This window comes from Cylas formicarius, unplaced genomic scaffold (assembly GCF_029955315.1).
Source record: "Cylas formicarius isolate icCylForm1 unplaced genomic scaffold, icCylForm1.1 PGA_scaffold_8__14_contigs__length_24414737, whole genome shotgun sequence".
Classification (NCBI taxonomy): domain Eukaryota; kingdom Metazoa; phylum Arthropoda; class Insecta; order Coleoptera; family Brentidae; genus Cylas; species Cylas formicarius.
Genome location: NW_026844361.1, coordinates 11,630,121 through 11,658,120, shown reverse-complemented (window position 1 = coordinate 11,658,120; position 28,000 = coordinate 11,630,121). Strand labels below are relative to the sequence as shown.

At 35.5% G+C, this 28,000-nt stretch overlaps 1 protein-coding gene across 3 annotated transcripts; it reads right to left on the bottom strand.

Annotated features, from left to right (window-relative positions):
- Positions 1-27,951, bottom strand: LOC132705791 (protein suppressor of sable). 3 transcript variants are annotated; one of them, XM_060676669.1, is made up of 13 exons: positions 27,744-27,951; positions 26,031-26,443; positions 22,445-22,599; positions 20,267-20,475; positions 18,644-18,842; positions 16,235-16,433; positions 14,507-14,758; positions 12,506-12,836; positions 10,988-11,126; positions 9,206-9,459; positions 6,159-6,538; positions 3,282-3,585; positions 1-2,680 (listed from the first exon to the last, which is right to left on the bottom strand). In XM_060676669.1, the coding sequence occupies exons 1-13, from the start codon at positions 27,767-27,769 to the stop codon at positions 2,023-2,025; spliced, it is 3,519 nt and encodes a 1,172-aa protein (XP_060532652.1). In that variant the 5' UTR covers positions 27,770-27,951; the 3' UTR covers positions 1-2,022. The 3 variants fall into 3 exon arrangements, with proteins under 3 accessions (XP_060532652.1, XP_060532650.1, XP_060532651.1); XM_060676667.1 differs by lacking the exon at positions 27,744-27,951 and adding an exon at positions 27,388-27,603; XM_060676668.1 differs by lacking the exon at positions 27,744-27,951 and adding an exon at positions 27,388-27,603 and having other exon boundaries at positions 14,576-14,758.
- Between the last annotated feature and the right edge of the window lie 49 nt (positions 27,952-28,000).

Below are 28,000 nucleotides of genomic sequence, written 5' to 3'. Positions count from 1 at the left end.
AAAAAAGGTTTATTTTTTATACACAATATATACAACTTTGCCTTTACTGCAATCTACGAACGCGTCTAATCGTTTTGTTCAAGACTCACTGCACACCGAGTAGAAAAATATCTTAATAGCTTAATAGCTTACGCTCACACACACACTGCAGCTTCGCCTTTCGATAACAAAAATAAATATTACGGATTACAACTCTTGGAAGAAAAAAAAAACATTCGTTATTTACACTCGGCGCCATCTGTCTTGGGTTCGGGGAACGAAAAAATCCGCCATGTACAGGGTGTCGCCGCAAAAATATTTACTATAAATGGAAGCGATCCTGATTTTTCTTAGCCGCAAATTAAAAAAATATATATATATACTTTCGCGATTACTATCAGTCTTCCGGATAAACTTATATACATTTACGATTCTATCTGGTGTATGCGGAAACCCTGCACATTTTAACGATTTACACTAATATTGGCACTAGAATATTTTGTCTTAAAAATTGACGAAAAAAATTAAATAAATTACATCGCTGACGATTATTGCTGGTGATTTATGTTTATTCGTTACGATTCGGAAGGTAAACATCGAAATCGGGTAGGGTAGAAAAAAAAAACAGCTATATTAGGTGAAGTTGGTCGGCCTTTTTTTGAGAGCTGTCAACCTTTGGGATTCAAACAAACCGATTTTCTGTTCAACTTTTCTGTAATTTTTTAATTATTCGCGTCTATTTAAAAGTGTTATATAAATACTGTGCTCACTTTTCATTTCAAAACGATCAAAACGGAAACTTACTCACATTTTTTACAAAAAGGCATAATTGTTAAGATACGAACGAAATCGAAAGATGTCTTTACTAGTTGTAGGACCTTACAGGCAATGAAACCCGAATCGAGGATATTCAAACAAACAAACAAATGTATATGTTATAGGAAATTTTTGAAATCCTGGCTGAAGCGAGGATTTCAAAAATTTTAATTCACATTCACATTGACATTTTAGAAAATAAACTTTTATTATTATGAAAAAAAAAAAGATTTTTCCATGGTTACAAAAGTATAATGTATTTTTGAAAATATTCCCTACACTTTAGTTAAAAAATCTGAGTACGCCACTGAATTATGGATCTACGTTCCAGACGATTATCCGCAAGAATGTCCAAAGAAAAATTCCAAAATTTTGCAAAAAATGACTTGGCGCTGGTGGACGGGAATTAAATAATAATAACCGTATGATAAGCGCATACAAATTCTTAAAAAATATACAGGATGTTAGAAAATATAACATCAGTTCGTATATTAAAAATTATACCATTTACAAAACGCCTGAATACGCCACGCAAAAAGAACTATATTGTCATCACTATATAGGGGGTTTAGAACTATTGAAATGGCCATATTTTATGCTTCACTCTTCAAACTACGTACTATTCAATTGTAATTATTAGAATTTGAAATCATACAACGAGTAAAGAGTAAATCAAAATATAATCTACAAATATTAATAGTCAATAGTTAAATATAAAATATTTAAAAATTTATAGGTTATAGGAGTAGTACACTATCGAAGAACGACCACGAAGGCTGTTAAATAATTTGAAAAAAAAAAGATTATGTTTTTAATAAAAGACTCTTAACTCGTTGTTTCATCTTCAATTTTAATACTTATCGAAAGTATATGCGAGTGAAAGTATAAAAGTACTAAAACGCTGGCCCGACAAATCAGTTCGTTTGACAGTTACCAATCGAAATAGCCGCTGCTACGTAGGGTATTAGACGCTGATAGAAGAAAAAGATCCACGACCCTTATTTCAAACCTTTGCAGATGTTTCCCTTCCAAAAAGAAGACCAAAAAAAAAAGTTGAAGAACTAACCGAAATCGTCATCTTCGAAAATTACAAAAATATACAATTCCATGTTCGTTGTGTGCCCGATCTCGATCCGGCCAAACACGCCAAAAATCGCGTCTCTGATCCTACGCCCCTCCCATCCCCACTACCTACCACAATTTCGCTCCAACCACTTACTTCCCCCCTTAGGGGGGCGAATGATGCCTGTTGGGTCTGGTGTTCCGCCCCCCGCCACTCTTAAAGTTCCTTTGGTTGCGGTTGTTGTTGAAATTCCTGCCGCGACGGCGGCCGTCCCGAAAACCGCCCCTGCCTCGCCCCCTGAAACCACCACCGCCCGGGTGCGGCTCGTTCGGCGACGGATAAAAGTCGTCACCGCCGAAACTGTTGAAACCGCCGCCGCCTCCGGGGTCTATGGGCGGGAAACCGCCCCCGAACACTGGGGGGGGCGCGTTGCCCAACAGACCACCGTTTCTCGGGTCGAAATTGATGGGGAAATCGGGCGGCAAGTTGGGGATGCCGGGGGCGGCGCCCAGAAGACCCGGCTGACCCATCATCGGACCCGGCATCTTGTTCAGAGTGGCCAGGATGGACAACGCGGGACCGACGCTCATGGGGGCGTTTGCCGACGACACTATGTTGAGGCTAGAGAGCAGCGAGTTGAGCAACGGGTCGTGGGACCCGCCCCCGCCCGTTTGATCGTAGCGCGACGCCAGTTCCTGATTGAGCATCAGTTTCTGGTTGCTGGTCAGGCTTTGGTAGAACTGGGAAGACTGTAGCATGCTCAGCTGCTGACTGTAGTTCAGCTGCTGAGAATCGGCCGTCTTTTCTTCGGTTTTCCGTAACCTGCCGATGTCAAGGGACAAACGTCAGTCAACATCACCCGGTCTTAGTCAAATTAATTTGAGAAAGCTCCATGCTCACAATGCATGGAAAAGTAGCGACAAAATTTTAATGGCGGTGTATATTATATATATATATATATATATATATATATATATATATATATATATATATATATATATATATATATATATATATGAGTGCTTGCTTGCTGGCACTACGATCAATGAGAGTCAAATAAACATTGTTTATAACTTCCTTAGTCTCAATAGAATAGTGTTTTCTACATTTGGGCAGGAGCATCTACTGAGATACACTAGACTAGCACATATTTTGCATAATTCCCACACAATTCAACACGTGCTGTATTACACGATAAATAAGAATGATTACTAATAAACTTAAACTAAGTAGTATACCAAACCAAAGAATATTAAACACAGGTAGGTATAAAATTATTTTCTATTACGGACCACAATTTTAAGTGAATTTAAATTCCGAAACTTTAGGTGATAATCTTGTTGCGTTGTATGTTAATGACCACCCTTGGATAATCCCATTCAAAAGCATTGATCACTTTCTTATATCTATGAACAGACTATACCTGGGATCCACTCGAACACCGGCGGAGGCCTTGGGACTCGCCTTGGGCGACATCGGGCTGTCCTTTTCTTCCGTGCTCAACCGGAACAGTTTCCTGAGACGCGGATCTCCCGTTTTTTCAGCGTCGTTTATACTGAGCTTTAGGCCGGTGTAGTCCGGTCGCGGTATCTCGACGATCGCCAACTTCCACTGGATCGGCAGGTGGGAATTGATACTCGCGTCGATTTCGGTAGCTGGCGTGTAATTCTCCATGCCCTTGAAGGGTAGCGCGAGGTTGCGTAGGTCGATGTCGGGCCGCAACGCGCCTGAAAAAATTCAATCCGTTATACCTTCATCCCGGACCCAAAATCCCAATGGTCCTCTTTTATTTAAAGTTGTTCATACAGGCACACTATTTATAATAAAAAATAACAAAGTCGCATAAAAAAAGCAACGATTTCAAGGTCTAATAAAAATCAATTTTTCAAAGAAACGTCTGGATTAATCCTGCGTCGGTTTTTGCTGAGTCGAACTTGCTGACGTTTCGCCAATCATCCTGCTGGTTTCTTCAGAGCTTGACAGAAACTGGTTCGCATTGTACTCTGTACCTAATTATATTTTGTTTGAAGGGGAGCGGAGCTAAATGAGGGGCATAAACACTCATATTGGTGACAGGTAGAGACCTGAGTCGCGGATAAGATTGTTAGGTTGCTTATAGATTTCTATCGACTCTCGGATTTTTCGTTGGTAGAAGAATTGATGACATGGAAGAATTTTAGTTTTTTATGTCCGGTTTCGTGATTGTGTTCGGCAATTGCTGATGAGTTTATTTGTCTTATTCTTAAGGCTCCTTCATGTTCTTTTAGCCTAGTTGATATTTTTAATATAAGAATGCTGTAAACTCTTGGCATCTCAAATGGAATTTTGCCTTTGACGGATCGAAGATGTTGAGAGATTTTTAGACAAGTGGTATATCTGATTTTGACGTTACATTTCGTAAGAACTTTTGATGTGGTCAGTGATGTTTTGAATGTAAAGGACAACAGTGGCGAGTGTGGGATTGCTTTCGGTTTCATTGGTATTGGAAGTTGTGGTGAAGTGTATTTTTTGATAGAACGCTTAATATCTTTAATGTGGAAATTATTAGAGAGAAGAGTAGAGGTAAGATGTTTTAATTCTGGGTTCAGTGACACGGGCTGAGATAATTTTACGGCTCTGTAAACAAGAGAGTAGATATTCTTACAGACGGATCATATCGTCAACTTAAAAAGGATCCTACGTCATCTATAGAACCCAACCTTAAATCTATCATTAAGGCTTCTTCTCGATCAGACTCCGTGAAAAAATCTGTCACCCCCCATGACTCTAAAATTCCTCGTCTCTACGGACTTCCAAAAATCCACAAACAAGGATTACCCCTTCGACCTATTGACAGCAAAGCAACCTAACAATCTTAACCGCGACTCGGGTCTCTATCCGTCACCAATATGGGAATCCATAAAATTTATAAAATTTATTTCAAATAAAAATTGACCATCTGCAATCACTTGACCGCTAGAGGGCCATAAAACTCTGCAACTTAAACAAGTCTAGGCAGCTTCTTTAATTTTTTTAATTATTTGTAAAAGATTTTCGAATTATGAAGCACCCTATATATTTTTACATATTTCAAATTATATGTTTTAAAATTGCATAAAAATTATCTAAACTATTTGATTTTCAAATTTTATCTTTGCTTGGATATATATGCACCACTGCCTATGTGCCATAATTAATAATAGTAGAGTCAACTTTCCCTTGGTTTGTTTTTGTTGGATCCAATGAATGGCCTGCAGGATCTCCCGATATTACTCCACTCGATTTTTTCCTCTGGGGATGTTTAAAATCAAAAAGCACAAAATTTAGACAATTAAAAATCGAGAAGATACGGAATAAGGTAGAAAAATCAAAATTTAAATTTGTTTTAAAAGAGCGAGTAATTTTTAACAGAAAGAAACTTCAAGGCAAAAGTAATAAATTACTTCGTTTACAAATATTGAAGAGTTTTTATACTGTTAGATGTTAAAAATGTCAAAATGTTAGATGTTAAAATTCTGAGCCTACCAGACCAAAAATAAAACCTCCTCTTGACAAACCCAGGCTTACATAAATCCAACACTAAAAGTAGGAATAACTTATGTGTAAATTTCATTACGTCGAATGTTACATATAAATCTTCAAAAATATATAGAACAAGTAATTTTTTGAATAAGCTACCTGCAGAAATAAAAAATTGCGAATGAGAAAGAAACTTCAACACAAAACTAAAGAATTAGAAATGTTTTTGCAAATTCGAAGAGTTTTTATAATAACGTGGTATACCGCATATGTATATCTTAGATGTGTGTTTGTATGGGTTCAAAAATAAAACCCCACTCTTGAGAAACTTATAAATAAATAATAAGGGACCAATAATTTTTTGGCAACGTACCTGCAGTAATAAAAAATTGCGATTTAGAAAAAAAACTGTCAAAGATAAAGAATTAAGAATATTTTTGCAAAGTTCAAGAGAAGTCAGATGTAAAATGTCAAAATGCTGAGCCTACCTCATCTCTCTTGAAAAACTTTCATAAATTTGACACTAGAAGTGTAAATAAATAATAAGGGACCAATAATTTTGTTGACAACGTACCTGCAGAAGAATTAAGAATGTTTTTGTAAAAAGTTTTTGTAATACAGTGGTATGTTTTTTTGCACCTTTTCACGACAATTCATACACAAATTATAAATTTATCTTACAGAAATAACTTAACTTAAACTTAAAAATTAGAAATAAGCAACTTTCTAGGTTCGAGGTTATGTTCGATTTCTGCACCGGAACCGGCTTTACATCACTACTTATCCGATTCGGGCCGCTTACTTTTAAAGTCTTCGTTTTCGATTTCTAGTGCCGCCTGCATGTCGAGCCCGCCTTGTTCGTAGATGCTGACCTTTTCCGATTTTTTCGCCCTCTCCTGACTATCGGAGGAACCCCGCCTGGCTCCCTTCCTGGGATCCGAGACCGTCGTTAGCCTGGGGTCCACTCTCGGCAACGAAGACTCCTGCTCCTGCTTCGCGATCCGCGGATCCTGCGGTTTGGAGGCCGTTTCGCTCTCGCCGGTGGAAATATCGTCCGGTTTGCGACTCTGGTTCATCGAGTTCAAAAGTTTCGTCACTTCGGCGGAAATGTCGATTTTGGACAGGTCTCCCAGCCTGCCGACTATGTCGTTCGGCTCGATCGGACCCGGTGACGGATAACCCCTGCGAAAAAAATATATAGATTATCCAAATTCGATGGGCCTCTATGGCTTTAAGCTTTAGCAGCATAGTAAGCCCAAAACTAATAAGCATGTTACATCCTCGTGATATATCAAGGCGTTTTTAAACTACAGAGTCATTCTCAAAAATGTGCAATTTTAAAGGCCCTCTATAACTTTTTTAATTGTAAGAATAGAGTTTTGTGAAAAACATTTCTCAACAAATCTCTCTATTTTATCTGTTTTGCCTTAGAGCCTTTAATTCCCGAGATATCACAGACGGTTATATTTCTTTGAATGTGATACCCCTTTTTTTATCAGCTTTTCAATAAAAATGTGACGTGCCGTACACCTATTTTTATTAAGTAGTTTGAAAGATATTTGCAATTTTTTATATTTACCGTAGTGGGCGCTAAATGTGTAGATGAAATTTTATTGATTGATGATTTTCTGCATTAAGAAGTTCTACCACACGAAGCTGTACGAAGTGCCTCTTCCAATTTCCCTCTAGTAGTTGGGCGATTTCGAAATACAAGATCTTTGATTCTCTCTCACAAAAAGAAATCGCAAGGGACAAGGTCTGGACACCTGGGGGGCCGATATATAAGAATTTTATTTCCGATCCAGTTTTCGGCAAACGCGTTATTTAGTAAAGTTCATTATTTTGCTAACGTGGAAAATTGTCGATAAACGGAATTACCTGCTCTTCTAGAATTTGTTGGTATATTTCGGCATTTAAATTTCCATCAAAAATATATATCCCCATAATTTGTCCTCTGCAAATACCTACCCAACTGAACCTTTCCTGATTCGCTTGTTCCACCACAATATGGGGATTTTGCTCTTTCCAGTAATAGTTATACCTGGTGAATATTCCATCACTAGAAATCGTTGCCTCATCCGTCCAAATAACTTTCCTGGCAAAATCTGTTTCTTGTTTGCATTTATTTAGGTACCACCTGCAAAGTGCACGTCTCGGAGCAAAATCTCGTTGCCGTAATTGATACACCCGCACGGCATTGCTTCCAGTGTTTCTCTCCACAGCCCTGGTGGAAGTTTTCGTGTTAATTTCTATTTCTCCCAGAACCCGTTAGTTCTTCCAACTCTCTATCTCTGGCTTCTATACGTCCCAGGCGGCGATTTTGTAAAGGATCCGTATTCTTGTAGATGACGTTTTAAATTCAAAAATATTTTTTAGCTAGGTTGCCTTCTTTCCGGATATCTCTGGAAATATCAATTTAACTCAGTCTCTCGATTTTCGTTACTTTCAATATAACATTTTATCATGTCGTACTTTTTAGAGTTTTCAAACATTTTTATAGCTTGACAAAGACGCCACTTTTGACCCTTTGGCTTGTGTATCATGGCAATTGTTTTTATCTAATCATAGCTAATTAGATAGATACCGTAAAACTACATAGAGTTAAATACAGCCTACTATCTTAATAGTAGTAGTAGTAGTAATCTTTTTAACTACTTTTTTTTTAACTTTGTGTTATATCTCGCTTTAAGACAAAATCGGTGAAACAGATAGATTTGCCCTTCAAAAATCTTCAAAATTGTTTTTAATAAAAATCTCTATCTTTAAAAATAAAAAGTTATAGAGGGTTTTTAGAAACGTACATTTTTAACGATCACCCCGTAGCTCAAAAACGCCTTGACATATCACGATGCGGTTTTCAGTTTTCGACTTCTCTCGAAAGAAAATAATTCGCAGTTGAAACCACGACGTACAAAAAAAAGTCCACGATGTTCCGTCAAAAATGGTGCCATTTCATCTTTAAAATTTTTAAATGGCAAATTTGTGACCTAATGTTTAGAATTGTGTAACAGATGGGCATGGAATAACCCTAAATTTTCTGAATTAGAAATTTGCAATGGTCTCTATGTGCCACGTTTTAGTGTGGTCACTTTCACCATTTCTATTTGTTGAAAAAAAAATCATTAATATAAATTAAAAACAATAATAGGCCCCACAATGGAGCCCTGTGGAACTCGGTCAATTACTGTTCGTAAACTTGACATTTCATTATTGCAAAAAACTGCTTGCTTTCTATCAGTACGCTTAATATCTTTAATGTGGAAGTTGTTTGAGAGAAGAGCAGACGTTAGGCGCTTTCGCGCAGAAAATATAATGTGAAGAAGAAACTTTCAACCAGATCAAAGAAAACGTGGATCTTTAAAGCAAAGTAAGATTACATACCCTGCAAGTACAACATACTATGAAAAATTGAAGATTGAGAGCAAGAAGAATATCAGCTAAAAAATCCCAACCATATTCAGGTACGCAGTCGTTGAAGAAGAGAAACGAGTGGTCGAGTTAGCGGATATCAGAAAAAATAAATGTAAAGGAAAGAGCTAACCATCAGTGGCTGTCCATTAGAGACACCGAAGATAGAAAAGAGAAGCAGAAAAAGAGGGTAAGGGCAAGTGTGGGGCTACCTTCGGTGGAAATTGTTTGAGAGAAGAGCAGACGTTAGCTGTTTTAATTCCTGGTCTTGCAATTGTGAACCCTAAGAATGGTGAATGAATGACGAGAATGATACATCATTTTAGAGCATTTTTTATGCTCCATCTAATAACGAAGGTATCCAATATGGCGCCCCTAAGAAATATAATAATGCACTAATCCACTATACTTATATCGGGAAAATTATATGGAAAGACTTACTCGGTCTTTTCGCTCTCCTCCTCTTTGCCTTCGTCCTCTCGCTCTTTCACCTTGTCTTCTTCGTCGACTTTTATGGTCAACCTGTTTTCGTCCTCGTCGTCGTCGTCGGAATACCAGTTGATGTTGGTGTCGTCCAAATCGAACCTTTCTTCACCTTGATCGGTCGCGGACACTGACTGAGACTGAGTCGGAGCACCGGCCGTAGTATGGTCTTTCTGGTTGGCCGTTATACGCGCTATCAGGTCGAGTGTACTCTATATTCGCATCCCCAAATATAATATTGACCGTTATTTTGATTATTTACCGCCAATTTTGTTAAAAAAGTGTGCTTTCGCACGACTGTGGAAGCCTTGTATAAGTGAGAAGCTGATATATTAGAGTGGAATGAGCAAGTAACAGAAAAACTAACGCAAAGAAGAAATCTTCAACAAGATCAAAGAAAACTTGGATCATTAATGCAGAGTCAGTTATCAGACCATACAATACATACCATACTATTAAAAATTGAAGATGGAGAGCAGTTCAAAGAAGAATATAAGCTAAAAAATCCCCACCATATTCAGGTACGCAGTCGTAGAAGAAGAGAAACGAGTGGTCGAGTTAGCAGGTAGCAGAAAAAATAAATGTAAAGGAAAAAGCTAACCATCAGTGGCCGTCCATTAGAGACACCGAAGATAGAAAATATTATGTGAGATTTCATAGAGAAGCAAACAAAGAGAACATTTTAATTTAGCAAGATGAAAAAACGCGTGGAAGATCATTGAAAACTTTACGAAAAATGAAAAAAAGCGAAATAAGTTTACAGACCATACAAGTATGTGAGTGAAAAACACACCATGAAAAATTGAAGATCGAGAGCAGTTCAAAGAAGAATATAAGCTAAAAAATCTCCACCATATTCAGGTACGCAGTCGTAGAAGAAGAGAAACGAGTGGTCGAGTTAGCAGGTAGCAGAAAAAATAAATGTAAAGGAAAAAGCTAACCATCAGTGGCTGTCCATTAGAGACACCGAAGATAGGACATATTATGTGAGATTGAATAGAGAAGCAAACAAAGAGAACATTTTAGTTTAGTAAGATCAAAAAACGCGTGGAAGATCATTGCAAACCTTACGAAAAATGAAAAAAGCAAAATAAGTATACAGACCATATAAGTATGTGAGTGGAAAACATACCATAAAAAATTGAAGATCGAGAGCAGTTAAAAAGGTCAATATCAGCTAAAAAATCCCCCACCATATTCAGGTACGCAGTCGTTGAAGAAGAGAAACGAGTAGTAGGGTTAGCAGGTAGCAGAAAAAATAAATTTAATGAAGAAAAGGAATCATCAGTGGCTGCGTGATATTGAAGCGAGAAGCAAAGAAAGAGAGCGGTTTAGTGGTGCACAAGATCAAAAGATGCATAGAAAACCTCACGAAAAATGAGAGAAAGAGTAAGTTTACCGACCGTACAAGTACATGAGCGCAGTTAAAAGAAATCATCTCAAAATCCCCACCATATTCAGGAAATTCCAAAAATGGCAGTAAAACCATTTGAGAATCCTGACTGGAGGTACTCTGACCAGAAAGACTTAAGGCAAAATAATATATATATATATATATATATATATATATATATATATATATATATATATATATATATATATATATATATATATATATATATATATATATATATATATATATATATACATATACAGCCAGGCCACGCCAAGTTCTTTAATTTATTTATGTGATCTAGTTTCGAAAAAAGTATATTCAGTCAAATAATTTTAAACAATTACCCGTGGCAAATCGAGATTCGGTAATATTGGTTCGCCTTTGGTGGCTCCATCTTTGGTCGACGAGTCGTCGAAAGGCTTCGGGATTATTTGACGGATGTCGACGTCGCCCATTTGAGAAAATCTAGAAACGGACGGGTGCCTGCAACACAATAAACATCAGTTTTGAGTTCCAGCTCGACATTAGTATCAATTCTTCATCACATAAGATTCAGTGAAAACTCATGTATATTCCTGTCACTTAACAATTCAGAATCCAAACTGTCAACAAGGGAGTGCCTCAGGGTAGTGCCTTAAGTGTTTGCGATTTTTAAATCATTACACTTTTGTTTTCATCACTTTGTGGCTATGATACTCAATTGTCCTTTTCTATTTCTTAACGATACCAGCAAACAATAATTGATGTATGATGATATGAATTACTTGATTGATATTGGTGATATTTGGAATTGATAATATTAAAATTCTCTACAAATAACTTTACTTTTTTGTAACAGTTGGAAAAGTTGCAAGTCTCTTAATCATTGTAACAGCGTATTCGCGCCTTGTCTAGATAATTGCGATATGTGTCGTATTTAGGAAGTTCAAAGCACCAGCATTACGAAGACGCAAGAAACTATGTAAATTCTAAGATAAGAATACTGGACACGGCTTACCAAAAGGATAAATGGTGAAAAATGGACAGTAAACGTATAAGAACTTTAACAACAGAGAGGGTAATACATGAAAAGTAGGAATTAGAAAAGAAGATCTCGGAAATTGTATTGGGTTTACATGTGCTTTATAGATAGGACTAAAGGCTTTGAAGAAAACCGACACAGCAGAATAGTGAAGATAATTGAAAACACTAACACTGACAACAAAACCAAAATTAAAGTCCAGATATTAAAAGACCACTCTTATTTAACATAATAATAGATATAAATATGAGAGAAATAAAATAGGTAGGACACGGATACGGAAGAGATCGGAGAAGGCCTAATATAAAAAGAAGAAAAAGAAGAATCAAAAAATGTCTCCTTAATGCTAAATTTTAGGCTGTAATAGTATCTGGCGATGTACCAGATGTCTGACTCCCTGTAATACACCGATAGGATGTTTGAGAATGTACCCAAAAGTAATGGTCGTAAAGTAAGTATAGTACCAGTAAAGTAGTTCAGTTTGCAAAAACAAGCGAGTTTTTAAAAGTGAGATACGCAGTCTGAAAATCTTAACCGGCGCAGTCGGTAGGATATCGCATAAACGTTTACTACGGACGAATTCGTCGATAGTTTTATCATATTTTTGTCCACCCTCGGAATCGTTTAGATAATTTACACGAAACATTTAGCGGGCACTGACGCGCAACAATATTGACAAGTAATCCGTCCAGATTCGTTGTTTGAAAATCTTAACTGGCGCAGTCGGTAGGATACAATATGATTGTTTACTGCGGACGATTTCGTCGATAGTTTTATCAAAAATTACTGCATTATCAACGTACACAGTAGTAACTGGTAGCTATGTGAGAACACCACTAACCTAATATCCACGTCCATGGAAAAAATCGTACTGGTCCTTATGTCCACGTCTTGCCTTGAAGGGCTCACGGACCTCTCCATGCTCAGAGAACTGTTCGACTCGAGCGAAGAGGTGGCGGACACGGACTGGGAACTTCCCAACATGGTCCCCTGGCTGGAGGACGGTATGGTCGGCAAAGTTCTCATATCGATGTCGCCGTTACTGTTGATCCTCATGTCTTGATCGCTGCCGTAGCTGAAAGCCTTCAGGGGGAAACTTGGACCCGAGTCGTTGTCCTGATGCCATCTCGAAGGTCTGCTACGCCCTTTTTCACTCTTTGGCGGTTTTATTTCTAACCGAGACCAGTTCATTAAGTAACGATTTTTGGAATACAAGGTTTAGTCTAAAATTAATGCCAAAACAAAAACTCGCACACCCAAACAATGACAGCCAGCCACTCTACCGATGCGCAGATCAACACGCGCATTGCCTTAGCTCCGCCTTTTGGGAGAGATGATGGCATTTGCCCTTGTCCAAAGCACACGGTCTCATTATGTAAACCTCCATTGCTTAAAACAGATGTTGTTTTTTTGCTTTTTGATTCATCATTTAAAAGGTAAAAATTAATCTGAACTTAAATTAATGAAAAACTTTGAATATGAAATTTTGTTTTGTCCGATATAAGTTTTGGGACATGATCCGCTACATTTTAACTTGTAGACTCGAGATTTTTGTGTTTTTCGAAAATTAGTTTTCATGTTTTTTAAAAATTTACCAGACCAAATATAGACGGATGTTTGGAAACATTCTTACTAGGTTCTCCTATGTATTTTTGTTGAAATTTATGAAGACTCTTGATCATTTAAAATTTTACTATTTAAGTGTGGATGTTAATCCACACTTAAATAGTATAAAAATAACTTTTTATGCCTTTTTTGATTTATTGATACTTCTGATTAATATGAGCCACATGGGTCTATGATGCACTTTCTAGGACCATTTGTAGTTCGTTAAGAACTCTCAACTGCATCTATTTTACTGCATTACATTTTTAACTAATTTTATTTTAATAAACTGCACTAAGATGTTTTAAACTTCAACAATTTTATTGTTTTATACATTTTAGGTTCCGTGTTTAATGTGGGATGCATAGAGTTAGTTGAGACTATTAAAGGTCAAGATCGGAACCGTTGTTGATTTGGGGGTAAACTAACACATATGATAGGGCTGACTTGTCTCTGAATGAGAATATCCGTTATGTTTAGTCAATGGTAGGAAATAGATTTTGGACGTCAAACTAAATTAGAATTGCCTTAGGAAGAATTTTAATGCATTTAACCTTATAGTTCGAACGAATCTTTGATAAGGTATGTAGGTATGATATTCTAAAATTTTTATTAATCTTTATAAAGGAACTACTGGCCTAATTGGCATATCCTGCTTGTGTAATTTAATTTTGAAGGTTATGTCATTATCATCATGTGAATTAAAGGAACATAAAGCTATGAAAACGTTTTTTTTTTAATTCTCTTTCAATCATATTTGTGTTGACTCAACCTGACACTTTGACATATCTCTCTTTTTTTGTTAGTTAAACAAAATGGATTCCAAAATATTAATAATGACAATTCTTTACTTTGGTGAGTGCAAAAATAACTCTTTTAAACTGTATAACAACATCCGCTGTCTTCTGCATCAAGAATACACTGCCACCACCCTACCCGTAAGCTTAATAAGTGCAAATTTGACGGCTACAATAAAATTACTGTTTCTTTTTTCGAAGCGTGAAAAATTAATCTGCGAAAATTTATTCTCCTTTCGAAAAATCGCTAAACGCGAAAAAATATTAGGGAATACTTGAAGCACTAGTGACAATTGCCGTCAGCAGCCTAAGACTATATACTTCGAGACACACCATACCCAGTGTATTACAAATTACGAAACCCCCGCAACCTCACTGTTTACCAAAAATAAAAAACATTCATTGCCAGGAAGATAAAACGAAAAAAAAAAAAAACTAACCGAAATCGAATCCCTGCGCTAACTCTGGCGGCACGGGTACATTAATATCAAACAAGGAGGGTATCCCACCTTTAGGTTCTTCCTTGGGCACAGTTTGATCGTCGCTAGGGGTCGCGGCTCCGTACTGATCCTGCAGCTTCTTCTGAGTCAGATTAATCAGGTTCAGCGCCTCCTCGCGAGACATTCGCGGGAAACCGCCCAGTATATCACGAGGCGCGGTCTCTATATGCTTGAACAAAATCTGTTTGAGGCCTGAAAACATTTACCGGGGGGAATTAAACGAAGAAAAAATGGCGTCCGATAAAAACGGCTGAATTTATTTAGATTTATGACAGCCGAATGGATCGAATTAAACACACGTTTCACTATGAATACAAAATAAAATCTGAATTCCCGTTTGATTTGTTAATTTTACGCCAACTAACCACAATTCATCTATAAAATTGCTACATTTATTGACAACGTGCCCATGATACAATCTGTTGTCACGGACGTTGAAGCACTATAATATAAAGACAACAAAATTTGAAAAATTTATTTTATACTAAAGAATGTTACTTGATCCTGCTTTAAAGTGGTGATAAATTCAGACCTCGGTGAATAAGATTTTGCAGCAGGATTAAGTAGAAATAATAAAAAAAGGAATATTTATACACCGGATGTCCCAATAAGGGGGACAAGGTAAGGTATTAAGAAAACAGACGGTTCTAAGTCCCACCAAGTGGATTTTTCTGACATAATCCCAACAAAAATGCAACCATCGAATTTTATGTAATTCGATAGTCAAAGAATTAAATAAATTCCACTTTACGAGGTTAATTGTCGTGTTACTATTTTGAATTTACCATAATTTAAAATTCCAACATTTCTATTATTATTATTACCAAAATCGTAATGGTCAAATATTATTTTTCTAATGCTTCACGTATCTTTTTGTCGTTTTTAAAGTTTAAAAAATTAATCTGAAAAAACCTTAAACTTTTTAAATGCAAATATATTTAAAACCTACAGAGTTGGATGGCATTTCGATAAAAACTTGAAAATTCTTGGTCAGGCAGAACACGACAGATAAAAAAAAATAAAGATTCGATTTATTTAAATAACACTTTCAATTTTTATTATTCCTCACTTACATAATATTCTGGTGTCTAGTACCTTTAATTTGAATATTGCTCATTCTTTATGAATTGTCCTGTGTACGTATGTCAAATATGCTGACTTTTTCAGAAATGCCGACCTACTTTGCAGAAATCCTAACTTAATTCTAAATTACGTCAAGAAATTCCGACATGACTCTCAGAAATTCCGTCATGTTTCTCAGAAATTCTGACATGTCCCTCAGATATTGTGACTTGACTCTCAGAAATTCTGACTTGTTTCTCAGAAATTCCGACTTGTTTTTCTGAAATTCTGAATTACTTCAAGAGATTCCAAAATTTCTCTTAGAAAATCTGACTTGGCTATAAGAAATTCTGACTAGTTGTTCAAAAACCCTGAATTAGTAAATTCTGACTTGTCTCTTAGATATTCTGACTTGACTCTCAGAAATTCTGACCTTTATGTCGGAAATTCAGACTTTCAGAAATTCAGAAATTTCCTACAAAATAATCCAAAATACTCATATGATATAGACGGGCATTCCATTTAGAAATATCAAGGGGTCGTCTGGCACGAGTAAACGTGGCAACGGTGCAAGATGTAGAAAGAAAGAAAGCTACTTGTACTCACCATCGGATAAGGCGACTCCGTGGGCGAACTTGCAGTCATCGCCCTGAGCGCACTGCAACCCCGTGTGATAGAACTTGCAGGGGAACTCGCTGTGCATGTACGAGCAGTTCTCGCCCTTGGCGCAGCAATCCATCAGGTAAAACTTGCACAGTTCCAATTTCATCGGCGGACTCGCTTCGTGGGAATACGGGCAATCGCTCTGCAGAAGATAAATAATGCAAAAATAAGTAAATAATGATAAATAAAAATATCGTTTATTTTTTGACACCCGCGAAGGAGATAAGCATACAGATATAATCAAGGGAGACAGTATTACTTCCGTTTTAAAATGTTATTTTCAAATAATTTATTCAAATAATGAAAATGCATTTTTCCAACAAACTTCCGCAGACCGTTGTATTGCTATTTGCAAATCTTTTAGATTCTGAAGTTTCGCTTGACTGAAACTGGCTCGCATTTTACTCTGTACCTACTTATATAAATGCTTAAGGGGGGCGGAACTAAAGGAGGGGACATGAAAATTGTCACTAACTGATTCCCATATTGGTGAAAGATAATTTCGACGATATCTAAGCAGGTAAAGAATAAAATGAGAGCCAGTTTCAGTGAAGCTTTCAAGAAGCCAACAGAATGATTGGCGAATCCAGAACATTGTAAATAATAACAAAAACGTAACACAAGTTCAACATTCAAAAAACACTATAATTGTATTAATATTTATATTCGATTTTCTTTTAAAAGCAATCACAAGTAAGCCACTTTTCTTTTCCAATACGATGTTGATGTTGATTATTGGATTCTGAACGAAATAACGACAAATTATATATTTTTGAAACTGGAACACAAAGCACTTTCATTTGTTTTTTATTCATATGTTCAGAAGATAATAGAGAAAAAATCATACAACTTTTATACATAAAAATTTTACCTAGCCCTTCTAATAAACTCTGTATCAAAAACACTTAAGAGACAACAGTTATTTGGAATCATTTCTACCATTAAAATATTATATTGTGATTATATTGTACGTCATTTTCGTGAGCAAGCAACAATTTTCTTGTCTTAAATGGATAATTTTTCATTTATAGTAATATCCTATGCCCAAGTTCTGTCGTTTTTGACATATTTTGAATTTTATGTCAAAAGTGAGATTTAGCGGTCTAAATATATCAATCGATTTCTCCTTTCTTATTATATATTTAGGGTTGAGTTCTTTCAGTGCTCTGTGTTGATCAAACGTCACCTAACTTAGTCATTGTCTTATTGTTATAGTTATTTTAATAAAAAAAAATCCCAAGTATATAATACGTTTTTCTAAAAGAAAAGAAAAGAACTAAATAGTGCCGAAAATACTATTAGAAAATGAATAATAATTATTTGCATTGCATTCGGAAAAAAATGTATAAAAATCGGAGTTTTTTTTTTATAAAAATAGATATTTTTTTATAATAGTAACCAAATTTTATTATTTAAAATGGAGATGCGCCAATTTATTTAAAAAGTGTTCGAACGTCTCTACCACAAAAGATTTTTGAAGTTTAGCATTAACATTGGAAATTTTTGTGGAAACCTAGTTTTGAAATTGAAGATAATAATTTGAGTACGCCATTGGATTCTACGCAATAATACCATTAAGAGTGCGTTTTTTCCTCATCTCATCTCTGTAAAGATCAAGTAAAAAGTCCAAAGTCCAAAAGCAAAGCCAGGCTGGCAACATTTTGAAAGTTTTGAATACTTAATGTTGCTTTTACTTCTTTGGGAGCTGTCTGTCGGTGGCATTGATCCTGGTTAGTCTTCCTTGTTAACAAGTGTCTTGTGTCTGGGGTTTTTCGTGACTCTTGGAAACCAGCCGAAGTACCAAAGAACGAGTGTCCAAGTGTTATTAGTGATTCTTAATTACACTCTTCGGGTTTAGTAGAGCGTTCACAGTATGGATCAGTCCATTCATCTCTTAGATGTACTAAAATACTTTGGGATCAAAGTTTTTTTTAAAAATGTCTATCTCAGAAACGATGATTGTCAGTTTATACAGCTGACAGCTGAGACAAGAGAAGGTCATCTGAGAACACTAAAATACTTTGGGATCAAAGTTTTTTTTAAAAATGTCTATCTCAGAAACGATGATTGTCAGTTTATACAGCTGACAGCTGATACAAGAGAAGGTCATCTGAGAACCCATAGAAAACTCTAAGTTATGGGGATCGGCCATCCCAGCAAGCCCCTTATTTAGCCCCGCCCCCTTCAAACTGTATGTAGGCAGGTACATAGTAGAATTGTACGGATATAAATATTTCTTTGACATTTTCTTGATTTACCTTGATTCCTAGGTTCTTGTGGAACCATGGAAGAGTAAAACGAATATTGTAATATCTTGATTATTAATAAAGGCAGTTTATTATTATTACTCACCTTTTGACACTTGCCTTGCATGTAAAACACGCATACTCCCTGCGAGTCCTGCAATTGCACCTTCTGGCCCTGCTGTTGCGGCTGACCGAGGTCTTGTTGCTGCAGCTGTTGCTGCTGCCTCCTGTCGCGTTTATTCCTCTCTTTGTGCTCGCGTTTCCTCTTGTTCCGCGAGCTCTTCTTTTTCGCCTTCAGGCTGCCGCTGCAACGGAACAAGGATTCGTTTTAATCCACAGACGTCCAAACTAAAAGAGACTGCATCAGTGGTTCATAAAATTCCGTTGCCATGGTAGACTCCGGCACACGATAAATGGACATGACGCAATGGAGGTGATCAAAGAACCACACGAAGGTCAACTTTACATAATACTTTTCTTTCTATTTTTTTATTTTATTTATTTATTTTTTATTTTATTTATCTTTATTTTCAGACAATTCCACATACATATATATATATATATATATATATATATATATATATATATATATATATATATATATATATATATATATATATATATATAGGTTCCTAAAAAAAATTAATTTCAAATGTTTCTTTTTGAAATAAAAAAAATCCTCACCAAAGATGAGTGAGCCCTGTACTTTTTCATTTAATTAACATGGGAAAAATAATTTTTTTACTAAAAATTGTTTACAAAAATCCAATTTATATTGTTAAAGTTGAGTCTTTAAGCTTTCCAAAACCGTTTAACAAAAGATGATTATCATTAAAGAAAGATTAATTACAGCCACTTAAAAATTACTAAATTTTGAACTTTTCAGAAATAGTTTCTAATAATTTTTTGTCTACAGAATTTCTCAAAATTTTTATCCTAATTAATAGTCAGTGTTTTATTTCTATGAATTTCAAATTATAAAATGGTTGTCAGTACATAATGTAGGTGGCAGAACTAATTATAATAGATCATACGGTACAGTGGTCAAATTATCAGTGTCTGCAACACATATACTAAGAAATTATTGTGTATTATCATTCTTCAAAGCTCTCAGTAATTTCAATTATTAAAAGTAAAATGGCTGGAGTATGGAGTATAAGAAAAGTTTTACAATTATTTTTCTACAAGCATACAGATTCTAGTCTCACAATGCGACAGTGTTTTGATGAAGTGATTCGTGATGTTATGAATGTTCGGAAACCTACCCGTCTGTCAACCATACAATGGTATGAAATGAAAAAAAAAAAGAAAAAAAAGAAAACTCAGAAACAAAAAATTACGGAGCATACATTTAAAAATCGCCTTGAGAATTTGTTTGATATATCTAATCATAACTCAGCATATTCGTTAACAGAAGCTCAGTCTAAATATTTACAAGAAAAATGGAAAACGTCAAATCGACATAGTATTTTCTTAACTTCTGCAAACTTAGAAGTTTCGAAAGAGACTATTATTATATTATATTTTATTATTATTATTATTATTATTATTATTATTATTGCTATTATTTTTATTATGGTTATATCAATATTATTATTATTACGATTATTAGAAACTAGCAATGATTTGTGCTGCGACTAAAATGGTTTGTTAACTTTTCTTGATTAGATCATTTGGCAAAAGATACATTGCTTAATATGCCAAAGAGAGATTATATTTAAAGGCTTACCTGTCCTCTGGTCGTACGTGATCGTCAGTCGAGTATTCAGAATCGTAACTCTCCTCGGACTTAGAGGGGGACCTGGAAGGTTTGTCTTGGGGATTACCGATGGGGGGTAACCTCATTTCGGACCCGGGAGATCCGCCCCGCATGTTCAGCACTTCGTTTTCGTCGATCTCGGACCGAGGAGAGTCATTGTTCATGGTACGCCTTTGTTTCTTCACCGACCAACAAAATCATATTGGTTAGTTTTGGTCCATTTTGGTTAGTTAGTCAGTTAGTAGTCGTCTTTGTTTATTCATCAACAAACAAAATCATATTCGTTAGTTTTGGTAAGTGGTTTCTTTACCGATGAACAAGAATATCATATCATTATTATATTATATATAGCAAATACGTTTGCCTCATAGCTTAAACGGCATGGGCCCTATAAAATCAGAACCCTTTCCAATTTAAACACGGAAAGTTTTGCAAATAATCGACCAAACAGGTTTTTCATAAATCACACTGTATGTCACGACCTAAACGCAATTTGGCAACAGCGTAAACGATTGTTCAGCAGTAAACAACAAGTTTTTCCAATTTTTAAAATATATTGTTTTTTTTATTATCATCTGAATTTAAGTACTAAGAGTACCAAAGCTGGAAACATATTTTTTTTACAATTTAAACGATGTTAAAAGGCAAAATAAAATTTTGTTTTATTTTACTATTTTCAAATACATTTAAAATAAATTCATCATATTATTATCTCATGGGTAATTACTTTTGGTTAGTTTTTAAATAATTTTATTATAGTATATATTGAACAAACCAAAATTAATTGCCACTTGACTTTGACAAGCAATCAAAAATAAGTGAAAATATTAAATACTGGAAAAAATTCTATGCCCTTCGAAGGAATTGTAAAAAAAGTATTAAAGATAAAAAATCGTATAGTTTATTTATTCTTTTTCTAAAATTTATTTGACAGAAAACGCCACCTAGCGGTGGCGTGCTAAGCAATCTTAATCGGAACACTCGTAGCACGATTCATAGCCTATGAAAAACCATCTTTAATGATTCCAACGACTTGAAAAAAGGACTAGGAAGGATCTTGTTTTGTTTAAAAAAATATTTTAAAATAAATGAGCAAGGGAAAATTATTTTAGCGAATTTTCAGAAGGGCAGATAAGTTTCACTTGCGGACTCAGTTAATATGGTCTCAAAGCATTGAGGTTTTTTAAAATCAGTAATCAGAACGATAGAAAATATACTTGAAACTGTGTACAGCCTAAGTGTATAATATCAATGTTAGTATCTCGTTCAATAGACCAAATCTGTGTGACAGATACCTTAGTATATTTTCGTAATATATTTTTATAACTCTGAAAACGAAAAGAACCTTAGTAACACACAATTTTGAAATTTTCTGTTAAGGAAAAGATACAGTTTTTGTTTTGACGTTTAAATATGTGTTTCCTATTAATTTGTGGTAAATGTGGTGGAATACATACACTAATTTGCAAGGTACCAAAAAATTATTGTTTTTATTTTATCTTAAATAGTTACTTCAAAATGGCTTTTTAAAAAAAATCTGTACAAACTACGCCAGCTGGCGGTCATTTCACAAAGCTCGAAAACAATTTTCTCTTGACCGATTCATTTAATAATGTTTACTGTCCTTGGGACATCCGGTATAAGTGTAAAAGTTAACTATGGGGCGTATTAAAATACTGAATTAATTTTATACTTATTTGACAATAGATTAGAAATTGCCCTCAATATCTCCAAATGGGCTGTTTAAAAAAATACTTATATACATTAACGGATATTATATACAAGGTGTTTTGGGTCCATTTTAAGAAGAAAACTTGATATGAACATATATAAAAAATAAAATCAATTTTTTTGAATATCACTTTAGATATTTTAATGAAATTTGGCACAAGACGCGTTTAGTGTACGACAATTTTTTATCTACATCAGTAGCGCAGGTAAAAATAAAACCTTTTTCTCTGAATCGTCATAACAGCATCTAAATTTCATTAAAATATGTAACGTGATATTACAGATATTAAAAAATATAGATTTTATTTTTGAAAATCTTATCGCACTGTAACTCAAAAGCTAAGTCGGTTAGGATATATGTTAAAATTAGAAAATAAATAGAATATTTAAATAAATATAAAAAATTATCAAATCTACCTTGTGTTTGTCTCGGTCGTGATTTTTTTTCCTTTTCTTCCCCCTCTTCTCCACTTTGTCTTCTTCGCCACTCGGTGTGGCAGCGGCTTCCTTTTCCTTTTTATTCAAAATTGTCGCCAACGTTTTTTCAATGTGTTTTGCGAAATCGTCGTCAGCTAAAAAAAAACAAACGTAAAAAAGTACATAAATAAAACAAAAGCACCAACGATTATTCCAGATTTTTTCGAAATTTGTACGTAACTTATCTACGATATGTGCAGGGTGTCCGCGTAGTGTATCATAGTAATATATCTCGTTTACTTGTTCTAGATAAACAATGCTAAATACAAACATATACAGGGCGATTCATAACTACGTGGGAAACCAAAATTATATTTTTTTAAACTGTTTGTACAGGATGGGTCCAAATGAAAAACGTTCATTCTCGTGAAAAAAGTTCTATTAATTACTCCAATTAATGCTCTTTCAATTTTATTAACCACTCCCTCAACTTAGTATTTTTTGAGCAAAACTCCGACAAAATGTCTCAAAAATATGGCGTCTTATAATCTCCTATATACAGGGAGTCCCATAAATAGCATTTGAATAGTTTACTAAAAAATGAGACAAAATTTTCCCAAGAAAATAAGCATTTAATAAATATCTCAAATATCCCTCGACTCGTTTTGTTGACATTGTGGTGAAATACTCTATTATTATTAAGTAAATTAAAATTATAGAAAGTGAAGTGTCGTCATATTGACAAAAAATGTTATATAAATATAAGATTAAAATTTTTAAATCCAGTGGCGTTTCCGGGCACTGTTATTTCCAGAAACTAGGCACCCATTATAACATCAAAAATATACCTTAAAAGTGGCGGAAATATTTGAGGACTGGTTTGAAAATAAACGGTTGCCAAAAATATCGCCAAATACTGTTGTGTTGGATAATGCATAGTATCATACTTCTTCAAATAAAGAAGACATTAAAGAATTTCCGTACGAAAATGATTTATATTGGAAGAGAGCTACACGAGAAAACAACTTGTGGAATTATTAAAAATAAAACGTTTTAATAAAGACTACAAAATCGAGTCGACAGCACAACAAAACGGACATGAAATCATGAGATTACCCCTGTATCGTTATTTGGTATGAGTTGCAACAATGCACCAAAATTTAGTGATAGTACTATAAACGTAATTCGGTAAGAGGTAGCTAAAATGTCAGTACAAAGCTGGTCTAATTGTGAAAAACGAGAAATAAAAGAAAATGTTTATCGAAAACGATTAGTGGACTTTATTATTATTATATTTAATATTTCGTATATTAACAATGACACTACGTAGAAATGTAATGAAATAGAACGTAATGAATTGTTACTTCCTACTAATTTTTTATGGACATGTTTCAAGAATTGGTGGGCGAAAAAGATTGCAAACATACTTATATCTCGCTTGTTAGTGTAGGTAAATAAATTCCTAGGACGGTCCTGGAATGATTGCGGGTATTGTACGACCAAAAATATAGTGAATTTATTGCTTCGACTTTTTAAGTATTTTGCAGTACCTTCGCAGGACTGTGCTAAAACCCATCTCACCCGATGTTTATTCTGCATTAAGTAGGTCTTGCCTAAGATGAACCGTAACGAATATTTGTAGAAACTAAACTGCAATATGTTCCTTAGGGTGCTTCAAAAAAAATTTTTAGGTCCTGCACTCTCAAATGTTTCTTTTTGATATAAAAAAATCCTCACCAAAGATGAGCTCTGCAGGTAAACTCTAAGGGGTGGCTATTTTTATTTTAGTTTTCCATTTAATTAACATGGGAAAAATTCTTTTTTCACTAAAATTAAATTTACGTATAATGTTCGAGATTTTTTACAAAAAAACAATTTATATTGTTAAAGTTGAGTCTTTAAGCTTTCTAAAACCGTATAGCAAAGTATGATTATCATTAAAAGAAGATTAATTACAGCCATTTAAATATTACAAAATTTTGAACTTTTCAGAAATAGCTTCTAATAATTTTTTATCTACATAATTTCTCAAAATTTTTATCCTAATTAATAGTCAGTGTTTTATTTCAATGGATTTCAAATTTTAAAATGGTTGTCAGTACGTAGTGTAGGTGGCAGCACTAATTATATTAGATCATACGGTACAGTTGTCAAACTATCAGTGTCTCCAACACATATATTAAGAGATTATTGTGTATTGTGATTTTTTAAAGCTCTCAGTAATTTCAATTATTATCAGTAAAATGGCTGAAAAGAAAATTAATTTTGGTTGGTTTTTCATGTAGAAAATTAAGTAAACGAAAATTACCGAGTATAAGAAAATTTTACAATTATTTTTCTACAAGCATACAGATTCTAACCCCACAATTCGACAGTGTTTTGGTTTGGTATTCCCGTCTGTTAACGCCATTACTAAAATCATGAAAGTTTATCGAGAGTGGGAACTTTTGAAAAAAAGAAAACTCAGAAACAAAATATTAAGGAGCATACATTTAAAAATCGCCTTGAGAATTTCTTTGATATATCTAATCATAACTCAGCACATTCTTTAACAGAAGCTCAGTCTAAATATTTAAATGAAGAATGGAAAACGTCAAATCGACATAGTATTTTTTTAACATTTGCAAACTTAAGACCCTAATGAAGTCAGATTTAGGTGAATAACCAAACAACGATTACACAGGTACTTATAATATGATTGATTCTACAAATAAGTTCTGTATTCTACAAATTCTAATTTATAAATTTAACAACATGAATTGTTTTTTTTTGTAAAAAATCGCGAACATTATACGTAAATTTAATTTTAATATATTACGGAAGTATTTGAATGTGATCAGTAAGTACGTACTTATGTACCTGATTCCCGAGCTTTGACATTAAATAGTTGAAAGGGCAGTACCTGTACCCTATTTACATTACAGGTAACTTTGCAAATAATCATTCTTGTCTTGTGTGCATGTCAATTAACAACCTTCTTCTTCTTGTATTTTTGTGTCTTCTACATAGTTCTTCGATTTGTAAACAACAGTCTTTTTTAAGGCTATAGATTATATTCGCGGTCGATAAAGGTACATCATAAGAATACAGCTAAATATGTGTTAGAATCTTACAATGAAACATTTTTTGAAGGTTCCTGTTTTTTACCACTTTAAAATGTGGAGACCGTGGAATGAGGCAGATGTTCCGCTGTTAGAAGCAGACACGGAAAACAACGCATAATTTGAAGACGAAGTGGAGATGGTAGTCGAACCCAATGACAATTTAGAAGACGAACTACCTCAGCAAATAAAAAAACGGATCCATTTGCCTTCGGATGCTAAACACATTGTTTCGAATGTTTACAATTTTATAAGAAATTCAGAAGGGGAAATAGGAGCAGCAGAAATAGAACGTAATAAATTGTTACGATGTACTAATTTTTTATGTATAAGAATTGCTGTGCGAAAAAGATTGAAAACATACTTATATTCCGCTTGTTAGTGTAGGTAGATAAATTCCTAGGGTCAAAGTAGGCAAAGTTAATCGCGGGGTCGGTTGTAAAAGTACTATATTTCTGGTCGCAGTATACCTAGCTATGACGTACCCAAGATATCGTCCTTCCTGTGCGTCTTCTCCCACTTTTCGCGTTCGCGCATCATCTTCTCCCTTTTGCGCAGGTGCAAGATGCTCTTCTCCGCCTCCGTCATGTGTCTGTGGTGGCCTCCCTGCTTCTCCTCCCTCAATCTCTCCTTCTCCTCCCGTCTGGCCGCCCTTCTGGCCTCCTTGGCGTGTTTATCGGCGGGCGTGCCCTGGGGCACTACGTCCGTTGCCTGTTCCGCTTTTCTCGGGGATAATTCGGGATTCGAAGCAGTTGTGGGCGGTACCGCGGGAGTCACCTGATCGGCTTGATCGGGCGCGACCGCCCCGGGAATTTCTTCATCGTCGTCCTCAATTTCGCCATCTTCCAGATCCTCCTCCTCCGTTTTGGCAGGAAGAGTTTCATCCGCGGGACGATTGCTTACAATCAAAACAAAATTCCTCCGTTTAACGAAACGCGACCTCAACAGCTGATATATCAACGATCAGAGAAACTATCGATATCGCAAAAGTTTAGTTGAAAAAAATGGAAAGAATCACAAAATAAACATCGAATCCCGTTTTTTTCCTCCGCGTACGGAGATTTCCATCGAAAAATGTCAAATAAGGGATATTGTCATTATATTTGAATCGACATCGAAGCCGACCTTTAAAATCCGCGAAACATCAAACGAGCAACCGATTTGTTTTTAAATATCGAGCCTTTACGCACGCAATCTACGTAGGGGATGTTCCGGCTGATTAAAGCGACATGAGTTTCAAATCTCCCGCCTTCCATGCGCCTTTTTGTAGGCGCCCAACGGAGACTCGCAAAATCGATCGGTTCAAGGTCGAGCGAACGTCTGTTGCGATGCAACGCAGATGCGGGCCGATGACGTCAGCAATACTAATGGCTCCGTGTCGAATTTTTGTCAATTGCGGAGAAAGTGCAAATGTCATTAACGGCTCTGATGCAACCATATTCGACTACTGCTATTTCTACCCAACACCAGATATGTTCCGCATCGTACCGAAATTGTGCGTGTAAAATCGTACGAGACGTGGTTTATCGATACCGCGTTTCAAGGTCAGCTCAATGATAACGCGTCGCTCGATATATTTTCACGTTGCCTGTCGTCCCGATTTTGAAATCGCTAAATTACCGCTCGGATCGAGTTTCTCGGTATCTCTTATATACTTACAAAAAACTAAACGAGTTATTTCGACACGGCAGCCATTAATTTTGGAAGTCGTTTTGTCAGAATAATAAACACGAGCCCGCCTAACAAGTTTTCAAAAAAGAAATATGCTAACATTAAGTTGGAAAACCACAATAGCATTATCACCGTCAATCCTCTAGAATGATTTAATAAAATGACTTTTACCTTTCCGAATTGTTTACGAAATCGTTACGTGTGCGGATACAAACGTCATAGCGACGCATGTTCTCTTTGTGGTGTACGAAACAGGCGAAAACAGGGCTAAATCGCAATTTTCCGCAGCTAATTCGCGTGGAATATCCGTGTGCGAACATTTAGCCAAGTTTTCGCCAACGTTTCGGCCTGCAAGTGGAAAACCTATCGCGACAACGCCCAACGACTATCAAACGACGCCACGGCAATATGGCGGTCCCGTTTCGCTTTCGCGCGACTATAATTGGTTTCAACGTAATATTAACATATTTCTGGCCTCGGAAACGAAGTCCTGTGGCGATTGTTGGCGTGAAAAAATTAATGCAAACCTTTTTAAATCACATACGAGCGCCATTGCGACCTAAGTTATATTCACTAGGCAGGAATATGTTAATGATATGGCATGAAAAGTCACTCATTCACTGTTATCTGTCCTGAGCAGCTTGTGGGACAGATGTGTTAAAAATAAATTACTCATGTTTTCGTGTATTAACCGACTGTTCTCTTCGGCGATGAGACCACAAATGATTTTCTTTGGGAGGAATTCCGATTATCGAGCCCGTTGTCCTAGAAACCGACCAATCAC